General features: G+C 37.6%; 1 protein-coding gene across 5 annotated transcripts in view; it reads left to right on the top strand.

Annotated features, from left to right (window-relative positions):
- Nucleotides 1-18,089, top strand: part of MED21 (mediator 21) — a 76,584-nt gene extending 58,495 nt beyond the window's left edge. For 4 of the 5 annotated variants that reach the window (XR_016355336.1, XM_089796733.1, XM_089796732.1 and 1 more), the window contains 3 exons: nt 17,410-17,461; nt 17,608-17,722; nt 17,842-18,089. Coding sequence is in view for 4 of the 5 variants with exons in the window: in XM_089796733.1 (XP_089652859.1) it covers nt 17,410-17,461; nt 17,608-17,684 (129 nt within the window). In the remaining variant the exon portion in view is untranslated. Of the gene's footprint in view, nt 1-17,409; nt 17,462-17,607; nt 17,732-17,841 lie in introns of all 5 variants that reach the window. The other variant, XM_089796731.1, reaches the window with a different exon arrangement.
- Nucleotides 18,090-18,309: the final 220 nt, after the last annotated feature.

The following is an 18,309-nucleotide window of genomic DNA, read 5'->3' as shown; positions in this document are numbered from 1 at the left end:
TGCATTTGTAAGATTTTTGCTACTTGAATTATCCTATCCTGATGGTAATGCCACACTAAAAGTACAATCTCTTCTCACTTTGCTTGCTGTTGAGTTTCTACCGGCCCTTTACCACCTTGGCCACCCTTTTAAATTGGTTCAAGCACTAAAATGGTGCAGCATTGTCTTAAGTCTGATGTATTTCTTTTTTGGGACAAGTTTGAAGTGTTCTTATCCCTTGGCATAGTTTGTGACTAATTTTGCTGCCCTGATATGATGGCTGAGCCTCTTAGACTTGAATCCTTCCTTTGTCAGATATTGATAAAGCAATTGCTCACTGAAATCTTGCAGTTGATCCAAGTCTTTCTTGTATTTTCTTTCGTCCATGCTAACAACTAAGGGGCTTGATCATTTTGTCATCCTTCCCTCTCTGTTGAGCAATCAGCAAACAACACTAGTGGACAAAATAGATCAAGAACTGATGTTTTTATTAAGGACAAGAATGACATGATTGCTGATTGAAATGTTGACTGTAGGAGAGTTTCATAAGGCTGCCAATATTGGTACTACCATGATGATAGAATTAACTTCATTTCTTTGATAATCTATCCATTTAATTGCTTAATCTGCATTTCTTCTAACTCAAGAAAATTACCATTTCATGTCTTGTTCTCATTAGAAAACTTTGCAGAAATATTTTCTGAGTTTACTGCTTAAAGCATTATTAAGATGTTACTCTGTTCCCCTGAGTTTACGGGATGGGGACAGGGAAACAGGTTTCCAGAACAGATTTTTTTCCTGGTGCAGGGGACAGCTATATATACATGGAAATCTGAAATTTCAAGTATATTCATGAATAATATAACACTATAACATCAATCATAGCAACATAATAACATTGATACATCTAATAAAATGATCATGCATTGAATTGGCATAGAACATAGCATCAAATGAATCAAATGAGATTTGTAATTTCAATTTTATACATTCATAGATATAGTACCTTGAAACAATGAAAAGTATCATATCATATATCAAAATACACAAAAGTTGCAAGTTTCAACAAAATGGAAAGTATCATATCATATATCAAGAAATAATCATCATTGCATCAATGTATCATATAATGTTAAAAGACTCACTCAAAGTCAAAATGAAAAAAAAGATAGTATGATGGTGCATCTTGTTAATGTTTAGCATTAGAAGAAGCAAAACATGGATTGCATGATATACTGGAAATTACTGCTGATTCCATAATTCTGAGGGATATATATATGTGCATATATTAATATACGTACACATATATATATGCCTACGCAATGTTATATGGATTATCGACATTACTGTGATCATGTTTTATTGATTGATCGGCAGCCTTCATTATGATCGGGCTCCTTTGTTATTCAGGAGACAACTCATTATCATGCCATGTTATTATTGGGCACATTCATATTAAGTTTGTTTGTTATTATTACAAACTAACATGCCTCCAAAGAGGCATTTCTCTACGTGGCCCTTGGGCCACGTAGAGACATGACTCTTCGGAGTCATGTCCCTTTCTCTCCTATATATATGAGCATGCTGCCGCAGGGAAAGCAATCAATCCACGGCATTCAAAGTACCTGCAGTCAACAAACAATATTGCATAAATATTGCTCACTATTATCATTATTATTTCATTTGTTAGACAGCACTTAAATTGTTACAGTTACAGTTTGAAGGAGGAAGATAATACTGTGATCGCTGCCAAAAGAAAAGCAAATACATTCTGCATTATTCAAGTAAGATATTGTCTGCAAGCATTTATTTTGTAATTGTTTTATCTATCAGAGATCCACAATATTTAACACATCTAATCTTGATCCATATCAGTGTCATTGTCATTGCTAGCGTGAGCCTCAAAGGTTGCATCATCCAACAAAATGCTAGGCAATCCTTGCGGTGTGTTGTCCTCATCAACCTGGGTGTCTTTGGGATTAATGTCCTGCGTAAAGACAGAGTCTTTCCATATTGTAGAGTCTGATGATCCTTAGGTCATAGAGCACTATGCATAACCATTAACTTATCTGCTTGTGTAGAGGTAATCCTATTTCTCTTGATGGAGTGGATAAAGCAATATGCAGACTAACTCCTCTCTAAAACAAAGGTACTAGCAACTTGTGAGAGGAGACGGATGACAAGTGTCCTCAACTCTGGTGCATTTGACCCATGCCATTGCCAGCATTGAATGGGGCTTTTCTATACCATTATTGTTCTAATTATATATCATGGATTGGGGAAATCTGTTATCTTTAATTATTGTTCTATCCATCTTTGCCTTTGGTGTGCTAAAGTTTGGACCATTAAGGTTTGTGAAGGCAACCCATTGCTCAGGAAGTCTTTTGGAATTCTCAAGTGAATACATCTTTTGAAGGGCCTTCATTAACCCACGTCTCACCTTGGTATAATCACTAGGAGCACACCTCCCAAGCATAGGCTCATACCATTTTGGATTTAGTGCAAAGGATGCCTCATGAAATGGAGTGTTCATAGCATTCCACCTTTGTATGAAAATTGGCTGAATGCATTCCTCATATAAGTCTAATTGATTATCCTTAGCCAAAATTCTCTCTTTCATCTTATGAATCAAGCTGTCAATAGTCTCATAAATCTCTCCAAGGCTAGGAGAGTTTGTATCAGCATGTTTGATGACATCTTCAACACAAGAGATGGTGGAGCAAGCATATCTACAATAAGAATAACAACAAAATCAGAATTTTTTGATTAAAATCTAAGTTGCCAGTTTAGATGAGGGTTCAACATTCGGTTACTAAATTTGATCAAATTTTGTTTGGGCTGGGTTCGGGTTCATCCGTACAAGTTTTTCTAAAAATAAAATTATATATATATATATATGTGTGTGTGTGTGTGTAAAAATATGTTGCTGCAAACCAGTTCATACACCACTATGCTAATCTAAAACAATTTAGCGAATTCAACCACCATATATATTAATGATTTTGTTCGAATGGCATGACAAAATGTAAAAATATACCACCATATGAGTTTTTCAATTCAAAAGCTTTAAAAAAAAATGTCAACATTATTAATCAATAATCAATAATTAGTCATAGACTCGTATGTGATCAAATATCAATGTATCATAAAAAGTCATCGAAGAATTCGTCATCATTAGACAATTGCTGATTAGAAGCACAATTAGTGCCACTAGCATCAGTAGTCTCAACCATAGCCTCAAGATCAACTCCATCAATACTATGTATCTCAGGATCACCATCTTCAATCGCAAGTGCATCAAAGTGGACTTCCAACTTTGTGACCTCTAGTTTGACATCCCATTGTTTTGCCTCCCCCATTTTGTATGTATTCTCTTTGTGAGTTGTGAGCCTCAAGTTTAAATGCAGAAACACCAAGTTATCTACTTTCTTGGAGCTTAATTGGTTGTGTTTTATTGAGTGGATGGAGTATGTGGTCCAATTCCTCTCAGATGATGATAAACTACCAACCTATCAAGATTTGCAAATTTACAAACAAGAAACTAGAAACTAGAATCTTAAGATTAAAAAACTTACTTGTGATAAAATTTTGATGGCAATGGGCTGCAAGTGTTGGTATTTTTGCTCATGGAAGTACCACTATTTATGAACATCAACATTGTTCTTGTCTTCAAGAGCGTCAAGACCACAATCATCGGTGTTCGCAAAACTCATAAATTCAAACCTTACTGCAGGTCGTAGGTGCTCAAGAAAGAGTGTTTGAAGGGCTGCCTTGTGCCCTTGAGCAACTTCAAGATCTCTATTTGGGGGAACTCTAGTGGTACTCCCCTTGAGGACCAGTTGACCATAGAACCTGGGGCTCAAGGCAAAGGCAAGTAGATGCAAAGGGGTAGTCATTTTGTTCCATCTCTTTACCATGATTACATGTAGCTCCTTGAAGAACATTTCATCAGGGTCTTGTTGTTTCTCATTTATTATGTTTCTAATGTCCTCAATCATGGAGTCAATGCCATCATATGCCTCACCCAAGCAAGGCCTATCCATGTCAGTGTATCGGATCATGCTCAATATACGCTCAGTGATCTTCAAAAGTTACTCAACACGATCCCACCAAGATTCATTTAGTATCAATCCCCTTATGGCAGTTGCCTTGGCACTATTAGATTGCCTTCATACACTCCAATTAGCACTAGTTACCATTCTAGTCAATGCGTCTTTAACCTTGATAAGGTGCCTCAAAACAATGGTGTTGGAGGCTAAGTGGCTCTCAACAACCTCTTTTAAAATCAAAACAGTAATAGATTAAAAATTTGAAACCATAGAAAGTTTACTAAAGTGACTAGATTTCTAAAACATGTTTAAATTTTAAATTTTAAACAATTCAACTTACCTTGAAGAGCTCCAATTTTGAGAATTGTTTGAATATGGCTTGCGTCATATGGTGGTTCATGACAAACTTTGGATCTCTTGTGCCTCTTCATACATTTTTTTATCCACTCAACCTTTGTGCCAATTTTTTGCAGCATTAGGTTGAGCGAGTGCACAACACAAGGTGTCCAAAAAATGTGTTCATTCCGCTCCTCAACCAATAAGCCAGCGGCCCTACAATTCTTTGCATTGTTGGTTATCACTTGAACAACATTATGAGGACCAACTTGCTCAATAGCTTGTATGAGAATGTTTGCAGTGAAAGGACCATCCTTTACCTCTCCTTCACAATCCATAGCTTTTAGAAACATTGCACCTCTTGTAAACACTGCAAGAACATTCACCAAAGGACGGTTCTTTGCATTTTTCTATCCATTTGATTCTATTGTCACACCTGCTTCGACCCATGAATCCTTGATGGGCAACATGACAGTCTTTACACGGGCCACCTCATCATCCAATAAAGTGGTGCGTACCTTCTCATAACCAAGGCCCTTGAACTCGTTTGGAGCGTCATTAATTGCCCTCACCATGTATTGCCAATACAGTGAGTGAACAACATTAAATGACAATCCATTTGCATAAATGCATCTGGCTATGGCTTGATCAACACTCTCTAGCTTCATTTTGGAATGATGATTCCAAGGGTCCCACTACTCTCTTACTTACAATCTGTTGTTGAAGACACAAGAATGGATGCCCTCTGCAGGTGGTTTACTAGGAGTGGTAGTTGAAGACATAGATGATGTGTTTCCTTTCTTTAAAGGCCTACCACTTTCCAATGGATGTGAAGAATTTGCCCTCCTAACAACTTCCTTTGATTGCTTCTGTTCTTAAATATAGCTATTTACGATTGTGATTTGGAAGGAAAGTTTTAGGTAGCACTCCATTTACTCTTGGCTTCCTGGTACAAAATTTGATGCCTTTTTAAGGAATAAATCACAAATGTGCTTTTACTTTACTATAAGAGCTCTAAATTCCTCTCTGCAGTGACTACAAATCCACACATAACCTCCTCCACCTAGCATTGGCCGAATCATTTGCACATGTTTCCAAAGTGGGGAACATCTGTCTATTTTGAAGTTGGGGTTATTGGCAACAGATGCACTTGAAGCCATTCTTCAAATCTACAAAATCAATACACAACAAATAAAATAAAAAATTTAAAAAGCTAATTTATGTACACGAAGTTACAAACTATCAAACTATAATGGATAGTTAGTAATAAGTATGTATTAGTAACTTTAGAATAAAAAAAACTAAGACCAATTCAAATCCAAGAACCTAAAAAACAATGAACAATTTCTCTTAAATTTAATATATATTATATGCTAAGATCCAAGAACAATTTAAGAGAAATATGAAACTATCATGCATAAACAACTATCAAACTGAAACTATGATGCATAAACAACAACTTGCATGCAATATTTTTTATTTCCTTACCTCTTTTATGAGTAGGAAAAGAGATTGTTGACTCTCTGCTGTTAAACAGTAAACACAAACACAAACCCCTGGCAAAAGCATAAATAATCGCCTCAGATCAAGGGTCTTCCTCAGCCTCTGTTCTTAGAAGAAACCGTTGCCTCAACCTCCGTTTTAAAGCATATTGCCTTCGTTGTTCTTAGAAGAAATAGCTCTCAATACTGGAGGCGTAAGTGATATTATATCAAAATGTGAAATACGGGTGTAGTTGTGTAACTAATAAGAGGCCTTTAGGGTTGGGTCGATCATGCACATAAATGAAATTATAATAAAGTTCTATGTTATAAATGAAACAAACACCTTTTCTAGATTATTAAAACATAAAAAAGTCGATTTTTTTGTTGCCCGCCCAAAGTTGTAGGCATTCTTCCCGGGCTCTTCCATTGACCACGACATTTGCTGGAAATTCTCCGTAATTCGTCCAGGGTGCGAAATATAGAACCCGTAGGGAATTCAACAGGCAAATCACGAATTTGACAGGAACTAGGACCGAATGCGAATGAGCCATGAATCTAACGTCGAATTTGCTAGGCGAGGGACGAATATGGTAACTTAGATTAAAATCAGAAATTTAAAAATCTGAAAATAGAAATAAATTTCTGATTTTTAATTAAATCTGAGAACCAACAATGTATTACCTCACAGTGGACCACCAATCATCACCAAGGATCCTTCGTTTGATGGCTTTTCCTTCAAAAGCATTTGCATTAGGCTATCTATTCCACTCTGATCTTGATGATTGGCTGATGACGAATATCAGTTGACCCATCCATTACAATGGAACAACTTGTCCTCATTCAAGTACATGCCCTCTATCACCAAATTCACCTTCTTGTATGCTTTCTCAATGAGGGTGGTGCATAGTTTATGATCTCCAAGGTTACAAAAGAGGGACTAATATTAGCTATGTCTTTGATCATTTCTTTGAAGTAAGGAGAATGGGCCACATGTAATTGGATGGCATGGGCATAAAAGAAATCAGCAATGGAAGTCTCTGTCAATAGCCGTGCTTACACATTGAACAAGTTTGAAACTCACCTTGGCTGCCCACTATCACTAGCATTCCTCTTTCTTTTTTCTTTTCTTTTCTGGCTTCTACACTATGAATACCACTACTAGTAGATGACTTAAGGTGATGTGTAGATGGTTGTGAGGGCCGAGGCATTGTGAAGGGAAGACCTTTAAACTTGTATTTAGTCTTTGTGTGTAATCTATAACATTCTAAGTTTGCATCCCCTAGATTTTTACAATATTCAACTTTTTGGCCCAAAACACCTAAGAAATGAGACCACACCCTTGTGTAGCTCCCTCTAATATGACAAATATACATTCCACCTGAAACTTTCTTTTTGACATCTATGGATAAACAAGGCAAAGTAAAGTGTTTTGGGGTTAAAATGGCTTTGTGCAGGCTTTTTTTATAGACAGTTGAAGGAATTTCAAATTTGTTAAAAGTTCATGTTTTTCTTTACCCCAACACTTATACTACCACCCCCAATTGCAACTTTCCCCTTATCCATTCTTCATCTACCACCACTTCTACTTATATTGCTAATGTTAGAAAACTAGGTTGCCGGTTCGGTTGTGGGTTCCAAATTCGTCTTTTTTTTTGGGGGCTGGGTTTGGATTCATTTGTACAAGATATATATATGTGTGTGTGTGCTGCAACAAACAAGTTCAGACACAAATGGAGGCACAAAGTTTTTCTTTTCATTCACAAATGCACAAATGACATTTAAAACAACCCTTTGTTCTTTCTATTGGTCACTTGTAGGGTTGTAGGGCTGAATCAAACTAATGAAAAAGTCAATAAAAATGACGTTTACTTTCAATTCTCCAACTCCTCCAAATATTCCTTAAAGCCCTGGTCCTGCCTTTTTTATAAACAAGTCCATGCTCCAACTCTGCCAAATGTTCCTTAAAGCCCTGTTGCTGCCTCTTTTTTAAACTAAGTTAACAATTAGGATGCGGGTGCGGATGGGGTTACAAGAATCAGCTATGTGGATATGTCATTTTTTGGGGGGTGTTTTGGATGCGTTTGGGTAGGTGTGTGTGTCTATATATAAATACAAAAAAATTAAAGAGTTATACAAGATTAATCAAAAATATAGGAAAAGAGGAGATGACGGTGGGACATATCATAATGCCTTACCAACACTAAAACCTATATATGTGGGGCTTGGCTTTATCAAAATCTTTAGGTAAGTGGAGATGACACTAGTACAAAATTACATGTACATAAAATTAATCACCTGGTAATGATCTCATCTTTTTTTTCTTTCAACTTTGCATCTTGCAGAGGCAGTTCTACAATTTATTGCTTGTATATACACAGACTACCATCTGCCAAGAGCTTGGCTCTTCCAAGGTCTAGTCTTATGGACACCTGCAATCCAATTACTAAACAAGTGTATGATTGAACAACTGACATAAGGCATTGGACTTATGATGTAACATCCTGTTTTCTCCAGCCTTAACTAACAACTATCATCCTTGAACACAGTTACTTTTTCATAGTCATGAGAATGAGAAGGCAATTATAACAACTATTTTACATGTTCATATGAAAGGGGTCAACAGTTTTAACAGATTAACTGAATCATGGTCAATTGAAAGAGAATAACTGATTTCACATATTAACTATCTAAACATATCTCAATTGAAAATGCTAGTACATAAAAGTAAAATACCTATTAAAAGAAGATAACTTGGATATAGATCATATGTCTGTCTTGTGCAAGTTTTGGTATCTGGTCGAGAGGAGAAGCATTGTCAAGGGCTTAACCTCTCAACCGTGGACTCTTAAGTATCCCCACACAATCTCAACTGAAAAATGCCCTCCCTGCCTAGGATTTTTGCATGGGACACCCCTGTTATGCCACTAAACCTACCTTGGCCCAAACAAAACTTATACCTATTGACCACCATGAGCTGAGTCGGTCTGGTTTATTGTTTAACTCCATTTCCTGATTAACCACCCTTTTGCCTTGCAGGTTATATTCACAAAAACATTTGTCATCAGCCCACACCCTTCATCTCGACCTTGCTGGTCAGCCTTGATGAATCGCACTGTGGCTGTCCATGATTCTGAATTAAAATCCGTCTACTACAATCAAGATTTTCTTACCCAACCTGGGTTTATAACAGATTCATAAAAGGAAAGTTCATTGGCATTTCATACCCCTTTTACTTGATTAGTTTTCATCAGCCCACACCCTTCATCTCAATCTTGTTGGCCGATGAATTCCGGTGTGGCTGTCCGTCATTCGTAAATAAACTCTATTTACTAGAGTCAAGATTTTTGCCCAGCTTGAGCTTGTAACAGACAATTATAAAATGAAGCTCATAGTAATTTTCATAACAGTTTCTTGACTCTTTGAGTGAGCCTTCTCTTATCCCAAAGGCACATAGATGATGCCCCCTGTATGCATTGCACAAAGTTGGAATCCTTCCAATTTATTTTAAGATTTGACAGAGTAATTATAATAGTAAACAATAGATAAATTCAGACCCTTCTTGCGTGCATTTAATCTATGAATTCAAGTCATTCATTTTCGATCTAGTCCATCTGGCTCCATCTTACATTAACAACATTCCTTCAGATTATCGAGCTAGAATCTAGAGCCAAATATAACCAAAGAGAAAAGAGAATTCAGAAAGGAGTGTATGACCTGGTTGGGAAAACAGAGGTACTATCATCCTCACTGCAGGTGGAAATTTGGAATGCCTGGTACGACTCCTTGCCTATAAACTACCAGACCTCTTGCAATCACAAATGAGCAACGACCTCAGTGTAGATGCAACTTGCAGGTGAATTCAACGGCACTTGGAATGAAATCTCAGATACGAAAAATGGGAAAAATATGCAACTCGGAGCTATGAATCAATGGTACTATGAACACAATGTGCAGATGACAAAAAAAATCACAGATAACACTTATGAGTGTAATCACCGGTATGGAGTGTTTGATCGTAGGTAAGAATGCAATCGCTTATTTGCTGTTTTCATAATTAATAACATCTCTGATGGTGCCCTTCCCTATCTCAGAGACATACGAGTAATGCCTCTGTATAGGGATTGCATAGTAGTGTAATCATCCAAGCTATCTAAGTTTTTGATATGAAATGGGTAAGTATACCACATATAGTTCAAACTGTTTTCATAAGAGCAATTCATGGCATGGCTTGAACAAAGATGAACAATTCATCAACATGGATTCTAGTCCATCGGGCTCTGCTCATGACATTAATATTTACTCATGCTACATGCCTACCTCAGAACCTGTACACAAAAAGAAAATGGAAAGAGATGGACAGGAAGGAAGCACAGCCTGGCTTGCGAACAGAGGTCTGGTCGCCCTCAATGCCAGTAAGAACTAACTTGCCTGGCATGGCTCCTTGGCTGTAGAATATCAGGCCTTTAGCTATCGCTGGCATGAGACATTCACCAGAATGCAAAATGCAGGTATAGAATCAACCTCAAAATGGATTCAATTCATAGATAAATCAACAGCACTATAAGTGCAGATCGCAGATAAGAAACATTGGATAGTATGAATGCTATCTCAGAAAATGAATCAATGACACAATGAGTGTAGAATGCAGATAGAACATTGGTTGGTATGAATGCAATCTCTGGTATGAAGCTATCGGCACTATGGAAGCAGACTGTAGGTGGCAAATGCAATCGCAGAAGTGGGAGGATGCTCCTTGCTATGAGGGCAGTCATAGATAAATAGAAAGCTGCCGCTCAACACATGCTCTCCTGAATTGGATTTATGGACAAGATAAAAGAAAGATGGCAAAAATGTAAGTTATGTTCTTGGCTTAATAATCAAGAGCCATGAAAATTAAAAGGGGCCAATAAGACAAATGTCTGCTGAAACAATGTAGGCCGATGGCACAAATAATAATATTAAAATATTGCCAAAAGATAGTACTAGTAATAAAATAGTCATAAGACGGAAATAATAATTTTACTCATGATTTATTATAATGATGCTTTACTTATATTTACATATATATTACAATTGTTCTTAGTTCGCTTTATGCTATAGTGAATACTTTTTATCATCTCATTTAAATGTGTTGACCTGGGTCACTCATAGTGATCACGTAGGTGCATCCTTGCTTGCCTAGTCCAGTTTTCCCTTGACCAAGGTGGTTTAGGATCCATACCTGTTAATTCAATGATAGGTGTTACCTTCATGCCATTTCCTTTTCTGGCAATGCTCCCCTCTGCCTTGCTGCGTTCTTGCAAAAGAACTTTATCAAGGTAATAACACATTTCCAAATTGTTTAGTCAAAATCGTATTAGCTAAACCACTTGTCATTCATATAACATTATAACAAAAACCATTATTTCTTCTTTCTGTCCCTACGCTTTTTGGTGAATGACCATCTATACACTGGATTAATCTCCAACCTAAACCTATCATCACTCGCCCTACTATTTGGCGATCTATCTGTTGAAGATGGTAGCTGCGATAGAGATCTTTATCTCTGGAAATATGAACGTTATTACTGTTATTGTTACGTTCAGCTGAAAAGGACACTTATGCTTAAACTGTAATATTGAATATAATGACATGTATCATTCACATGCATTGTGGCATGAATACTCGAAGAGTTATTATTAATTATAGGAGTTATAGGAATCTCAAGAGACTTTCAGTTATCATGTGAAGAGCCTCTCTTATTGTTATATATTTGCATTATGCAAAGGATATTGTACACTTGAACATTTCATTATCAATAAAGATATATTTTGTTGTGTGGATGGGTTTCTTCCCTTCATTCTAGAAGGGTTTTCCCAGGATAATTTTAATGTTTTTTGTTTCAGTTTTCTCTTTTTCTTATTGCTAGTTATCTTCATGGATTTCTGGGCTCTAGTTTCAACATGGTATTAGAGCCAGGTTGATATCAGCAATAAGAAGAAATGTTGAGTTCTTTTGCTTGCTTTTGCGACATAATTTATCTTTCAAATGATGTTTGTTTTGGCATCTATTTGTTATCATTGATTATTCTTAGTTTTCTTCAAGAAACCTTAGACATTTATTTATAACAGGATCAAGCTAATTGCATGTCTTATTTTGTAAGCATCAACAAACTCGTGATGAAGTTTACATTCGTGTCAGTGCATCCTTCCTGTAATCTTGTGGAGTGATGTACTGGTTTTACCTTATCTCGTTTGGGAGTTTTTATGGTTGGAGGTTTGATATTTATTTTGCATGTGATAATATGGGGCATCTCTGCATCTTTATTTTTTATAATTTGTTTGTTGACCTTAAGATGTTAGAAGATATCATTATTTCTTCTTTTCATTATATTCTTCTATTCTCACGAAGGGCGGAGCTTGAGATTTCTTCTTTAGTGTATGAGATTACTCAAAGTGACTACTATCTTTGGTTATGGTTTGATTGCCTGTTTTGACTGATCCTGTCGAACTTTTCTTCAATTGCCTTTGAGGGTGAGTCTACTCCCAGTGTATTAGTTCTCTTTCTCAATCTTTCTCATTATATTTTTTATATATTTGTCATCGATTGATCTTTTTGGTCCTTTTTGGCTTTGACTTTATCTACGTTATTTTTGGAATCAATCGGGGCCTTTGGAGAAAGTATATCCTGCTGAGAGTAATTGCAGGAAGTGGAAGTTATTTGTCGGGTATTGCATAGGAATTGCAGGATAGCTGAGCCACAAAGGCTATTCATCTCCAACTCATCATTTTGATGCCATGGGTGTAACGGCAGCAGATACTTCACATTCCCTTGCGCACTTTCTATGCCGCCATAAATTCCTTTTATGAACCACACTTCCTCCTCAGTGGCTTTGAGCTGTGTAATATACATTTTCTACGTTATTTTTGGAATCAATTGGGGCCTTTGGAGAAAGTATATCCTGCTGAGAGTAATTGCAGGAAGTGGAAGTTATTTGTCGGGTATTGCATAGGAATTGCAGGATAGCTGAGCCACAAAGGCTATTCATCTCCAGCTCATCATTTTGATGCCATGGGTGTAACGGCAACAGATACTTCACATTCCCTTGTGCACTTTCTATGCCACCATAAATTCCTTTTATGAACCACACTTCCTCCTCAGTGGCTTTGAGCTGTGTGCTATACATTTTCACAGTCGCAGGTATTTTGTGGCAATTTCTCTCTTTACTGTCATCAAAGGAATTCGAGCGTCATTTATTTCATACAGATCGACTTTGTTATTTTTGGGAGTTTTTATCATAATGTAATGCCTCCTTGATTGTCAGTAACGCTAGAGTTGGCAGTTTTTTTTAATGATCTTTCAATTTTATTTTTAGTGGATTATTGGGACTTGTCATCTCTTGAATTTCTTGGGCGGTTTCGTATCATTGTATAGAGTCAAAATAAAAGGAGTCTGTGGTAAGTATATGTTAAGTGAGAATGAGCATTATGGATAACTTGCAAAGGATAAGGGATACATATGCAGTCGGATCATCATTTCTTTGCGAACATCAGGCTATCCCATATCTTAAAGAGACTACTTCCAATTACTATCTATTTACTTCGGAAAGATGGGGAATATCTAAGTGGGCATGATATGTTTGTAAAACATATTACAACTGCATTCTACTCATTTGCTAAGGCAACATAATGAGTGTGCCGAGAAAAATGAATGGAAGACCTCGTGAGTACAACACGCTATGTCACCTGGTCACTCCACAATAAGAATCGAGCTGAGCTGCACCAGTTTCTAGTCTTCTTTTCAAATAGCGAGCAGGCGACTCTCAATAGTTCTGCTACAGCTAGGACGAGCTATCAGGATTTGATAGTTGGACTAACTGAAAATGGTAGCAAGCAACAAATCAAGCCTCGTCCAGATATAAAACTTGGCCAAACCTTGAATACCACAGAAGCAGTAGTAAATCAATTATCTGAAATGTGGCTTGTTGACTTACTGGAAAGCAATCTTTGGAATTGTAAAATTGCATCTTCTTCTTGAACAAATTGTGAATGCTCTAGTAGCACAGATTTTCCAAGGCATCAGGGATCATTTTGTGGGCTCCGCAGACCTAAAGGGATGCTTGGAAGGGCATCATAATACTTGAAATCTTGTTTAGCGGCTCTTGAATAGATTAAAGATGAGAAGCACAATACTCATACATGAAGTTGGCTTGCAATCCAACGATGAAAAATCTTGGCTCTTGTACTTCAACACTGGAGCGATTGGAACTGAATATGCACGAGCAACTACTCAATTTGTACTTGGATCAGGAACCGAGCCCCCTAGCATATCTGCGGGTGAAACTACAATAGGTCCCGCTATAGGATATGGCCTTGGAATCGGATCTATTTGAATGTGTCGATCTGCTTTGGGCTTAGCTTATTCAGTAGGTGTTTCGGCTGATTTGGGTTTCAATTCCGACATTTAGAACCCCCCTACTATCTTAAGGGCACTTCTACCCCCCACCCCTGTAGTGTGCAACTATATCCTCCCACCAATTACTATACCTCTGCACGCACCGAGGGGTGGGGGCAGGGGCAGGGTAGGTGTCAGCTCCTATTCTAAGGCCCTACAATAATTTACTGGGTAAAGGGGACGCCTTCAAAAGCTAGGGGCCCAACAACTCAATTTGGAGCACCCCCTACAATTCTATGGGGCGTCATTAATGAATTGATGCGGAAGGCTTAATAGATTAATACCTACAATTCTATAGGGTGTGGGGTGGGCAGCAGGGTGGGGGGTTCTATTGCCTCCCCCCCACCCATGTTACATAGAGAATCTTTGAGTGCAACCAACCTATAGAAGACTACCATGCCATTATGCGTGCAGGGTGGGGATGGGGGGCACTATTCTTTGGTAGGTGCCCCCACCTTGTTGCCTTGGGTCAAGGGTCGCCATAGAATTGTTGGGGTGAACCCAGGGTCTTTGCACAAACGACCCCTTTCCAACCGGGGGTATGCATGTAGGGGGCAGGGCAACACCAAGGCGAGATCAATTATTTACAACTGAGGAGGAGCTATAGGCTAGCCATCTCGTGATGATGCAACAGTGCCCTTAGGGGCTCTTATCGGCTGCCTCTCCCCCTACAAGATCGATTAGTGAAACCACTTCAACTCAATCACCTGAACCTCAATCCACTACCCCTGTTCCTAGTACAATCTAAGCTCGATCAAATGTGCAACTAAAGGATTGACTTAAACGACCTATATCCCATCAAAACGAAGTCTACATATTGACTACTACATGTAGAACTCAAGATAGAGGAAGAGAGAGATTCGAAATCTAACTCTCTCCCCTCCCTGGGCAGGCCCTTGTACTATAGTTGCGAAGCGGTCAAGTGGCTTGCCCAATACTCTCCAAGGTAATAGACTGGGTGCCCTACAGTTCGGCGAGCCTTCTCAATCTTGATAGGGGAGGGGGGATAGGGGTGGGAGTGAGCTGCCCCCAATTCTTAATTACTTTGGTATGGACCTATCTGGCCAACCACCTTACCCTTATAAATAGTAGGGGGTGGAGGTATCAAAAGCGAAACAATAGTGCTTGGGAGTTGGAACCAATAGATCCAAGATATGTACGAAGCGAAAGAAGTAAAGGGTCAACTGAGAGGGATCAGCGTTTATGCACACCTTTAGAACTTGCATAAGTCAGGACATAGATAGTAGCCCTTAAGAGACTATAGCATAGAATGTAGGAGATCCAGCAAAGATAGCATGCTATGGGCAAAGGATGGGATCATGTATGCAAATGTGCCCCCCTCTTATTGTAGGCCCTTCCTACTATTCTAAGGCCTATAGATAGTAAGGGCCGGAATCCTTCATGAAATGAAGGTGCCTATCCAAGGTCTTTTTGTAAATCTTATTCAAGATCAAGAAACAATAAAAAATCAATTTGTTCTACAAACACTCATTGGGTGCGGAGTAGCAAATGATGATTTTCCCCTAAACAAATTATTCCCCCTAAACAGATTATTTCTATGGGGACCGCATATGGAGGTAGGGCACTCATCCATGATAGTTAGCCCAACTACTTCAAATCTTGACCAATCTTATCTAGACCTGAGCAAAGAACAACAAATGAGCATGCATCTTTAGGAGCTCATTGGCCTAAAAGCTATCCTGACCACTTTCTAAGTAATCTTAATCTTCTTATAAAGGAAAGATAGCGAGAGAGAGAAGAGCCTATAGTCTTCCATAAAATCTACACCCACTGTTACAAATGAGGGCTTTGTTTCGTAACGTCATGCCCTTATTTGTAAAGTAAGAAACATAATGATTAACCAACTCTTTAATTTCACATGAACCCATAATGAACAACTAATACTTAATCTTCACATGTAATAAAAAATAAATAACAATTTAACCGACCAATTCAATTCCATTTGAAGTCTCAACGGCTATAACAAATATTTTTAATTAAGCAAAAATTTGGGATGTAACATATGATTAGTATAACGTCCAAAAGTATTATCCACACAGAAAAAACGTTTTTTTGAAGAACGCTTGACAGCTTGATCTCAGGTATACAAGTTAGATAGAGAAATTCAAGTGGTTAGGTACATAGGAGGGAAGCATCTGGGCTTAAATGAGGATTACTATCTTCAAATTGACAATGAAACCTATATGACTAATTGACATAGTCTAGCAATGTTGCCTAATGGCAAAATAAATACATGTATATAGCATCTAAAATGACTCGTCATGATGCATAACAGAATTTTATTCTCTGTGACCCACTTATTGAGTATTGACGTCTTCTAGAATATATTTATGATTATTACTACATTCCTTAACATCGTACTTCAGTACATTGCATAAGGCTGATCTCCTTCAAAATTAGATCCTAGATGCGGATGGATTTGCTAAGGATGAGCAACCGGACACATCCACAGGGTATCTAGATGCATACTCCCTGTGGGCATCTGCACCGGGGCAGGGGTCACAAATCTGGTAATTTAGTTTTTAAACCCTCCTTGCTTTCTTGAAAATGAAAACAAAGTGATTCAAATGAATGAGAATGAGCGTAGTTGTGACATATTTAGTCATGTTTAAGGTTACCTTGAGGTGTGGGGTCCATGTTCGATAAAATTTGCAGATATATACTAAAATTGACTTGCATTATGCCTCCTGTTGCCAGCAACGGCTGTCCATCCCAACCGCCCAGAGGATGATGAGTGGTTTCTGGGGCCAATGTTGACCATTTCCAGGACCTTTTCCTATTTTTTTGCATGGCCTGGGACATCTTGGAAATGTTTCTGGCTGTCCTCCCATCCCTAAAATTGTTCATGTTTCCAGTACTTCTACATTTAGGGTGGGAACACGTTTCCAAGTAATGCTAGTTACTATAAATTTGTTTTTATGTATGTGTGACAGAATCTCTCAATTTAGGTGCTCAATCTACTTTGTGTTTTCCAAAATGAAATACCGTTTTATGACATCTTGTGAAAACATTTGCAGAATCATTTTCTGAGTTTTCTACTCAATCATTAAAATTGATCTGTGCATGTGTATCATAGATATATCATAATGTATCTATTTCCATTACAGGCAGAGAATGAAGAAGTGGGCAAGGAGCTCCAAAAGGAATTGGAATCTGCAGGTGAAGATCTTAGTTACGCTTCTCTTGAAATTTTCTTGATTTGCTTGGATTTTGTCTTTTTTGTAATTCCAAAAGCAGACCTTTCATTTTAAGTTTCAGCTCTTTTTTTGTACTCTAGAATGAACATTGTTGTAATTACCTGACAGAGTTGGAATTCAAGCAAATACAGGAGCTTTTTGATACGACAACAGACAATTGTTTTAATCTGAAGTCGCCTCGCTAACCATTTGAGGGATGTGGAGTATCCCACTATAGGATGTAGTAAGACTGGCATGTTATTAGTTTTAGTCAAGCTTCAATATTCAATGAGACAATTCTTTATTTGAAAGGAATGACTGGCCAATTCTCATTGACCTATGTTTGTATCATGTTCTTTGCAGAGGAGGCAGCAAAATGTGGTTGACCAGGAGCGTCTTTTGTTAGGCTCTAGATGATTAAATAAATGAACAAAATTTTGATGCTGAATTATGTAAATATATTTGTAATTTTGGATTGTTCAGTCACATTGATCCATAATTAGTGTGGATTTTGCACCACTGTAAATCTTATTCAATTGTAATGTTTATTGACCAACATAGATTCTGCTCCGTGGAAATAAATATGGAGAGAGAGTTCTCAATTATTCAAATTTAGTTTGTTAACAAGTTGTGCAACAATATGAAAGAAACCATGCATATAACAATTACAGAGCACATAATACAAGGAAAGGTTAATGACAATCTAATTTGGAGATTCAAAAATGAGGAAACCTTGGAAGGAAGAATGAGGCATCGTTCCTTCACAACTATCTACTGCCCTAAACATGTAATGTTGGAAATTGATTGCTTTGCAACATTAACCTTTAGTTT

This window comes from Cupressus sempervirens, chromosome 8 (genome assembly GCF_028749045.1).
Source record: "Cupressus sempervirens isolate cs-2001-9-10 chromosome 8, ASM2874904v1, whole genome shotgun sequence".
NCBI classification, from domain to species: Eukaryota; Viridiplantae; Streptophyta; class Pinopsida; order Cupressales; family Cupressaceae; genus Cupressus; species Cupressus sempervirens.
This window is presented reverse-complemented; position numbering and strand designations above follow the sequence as displayed.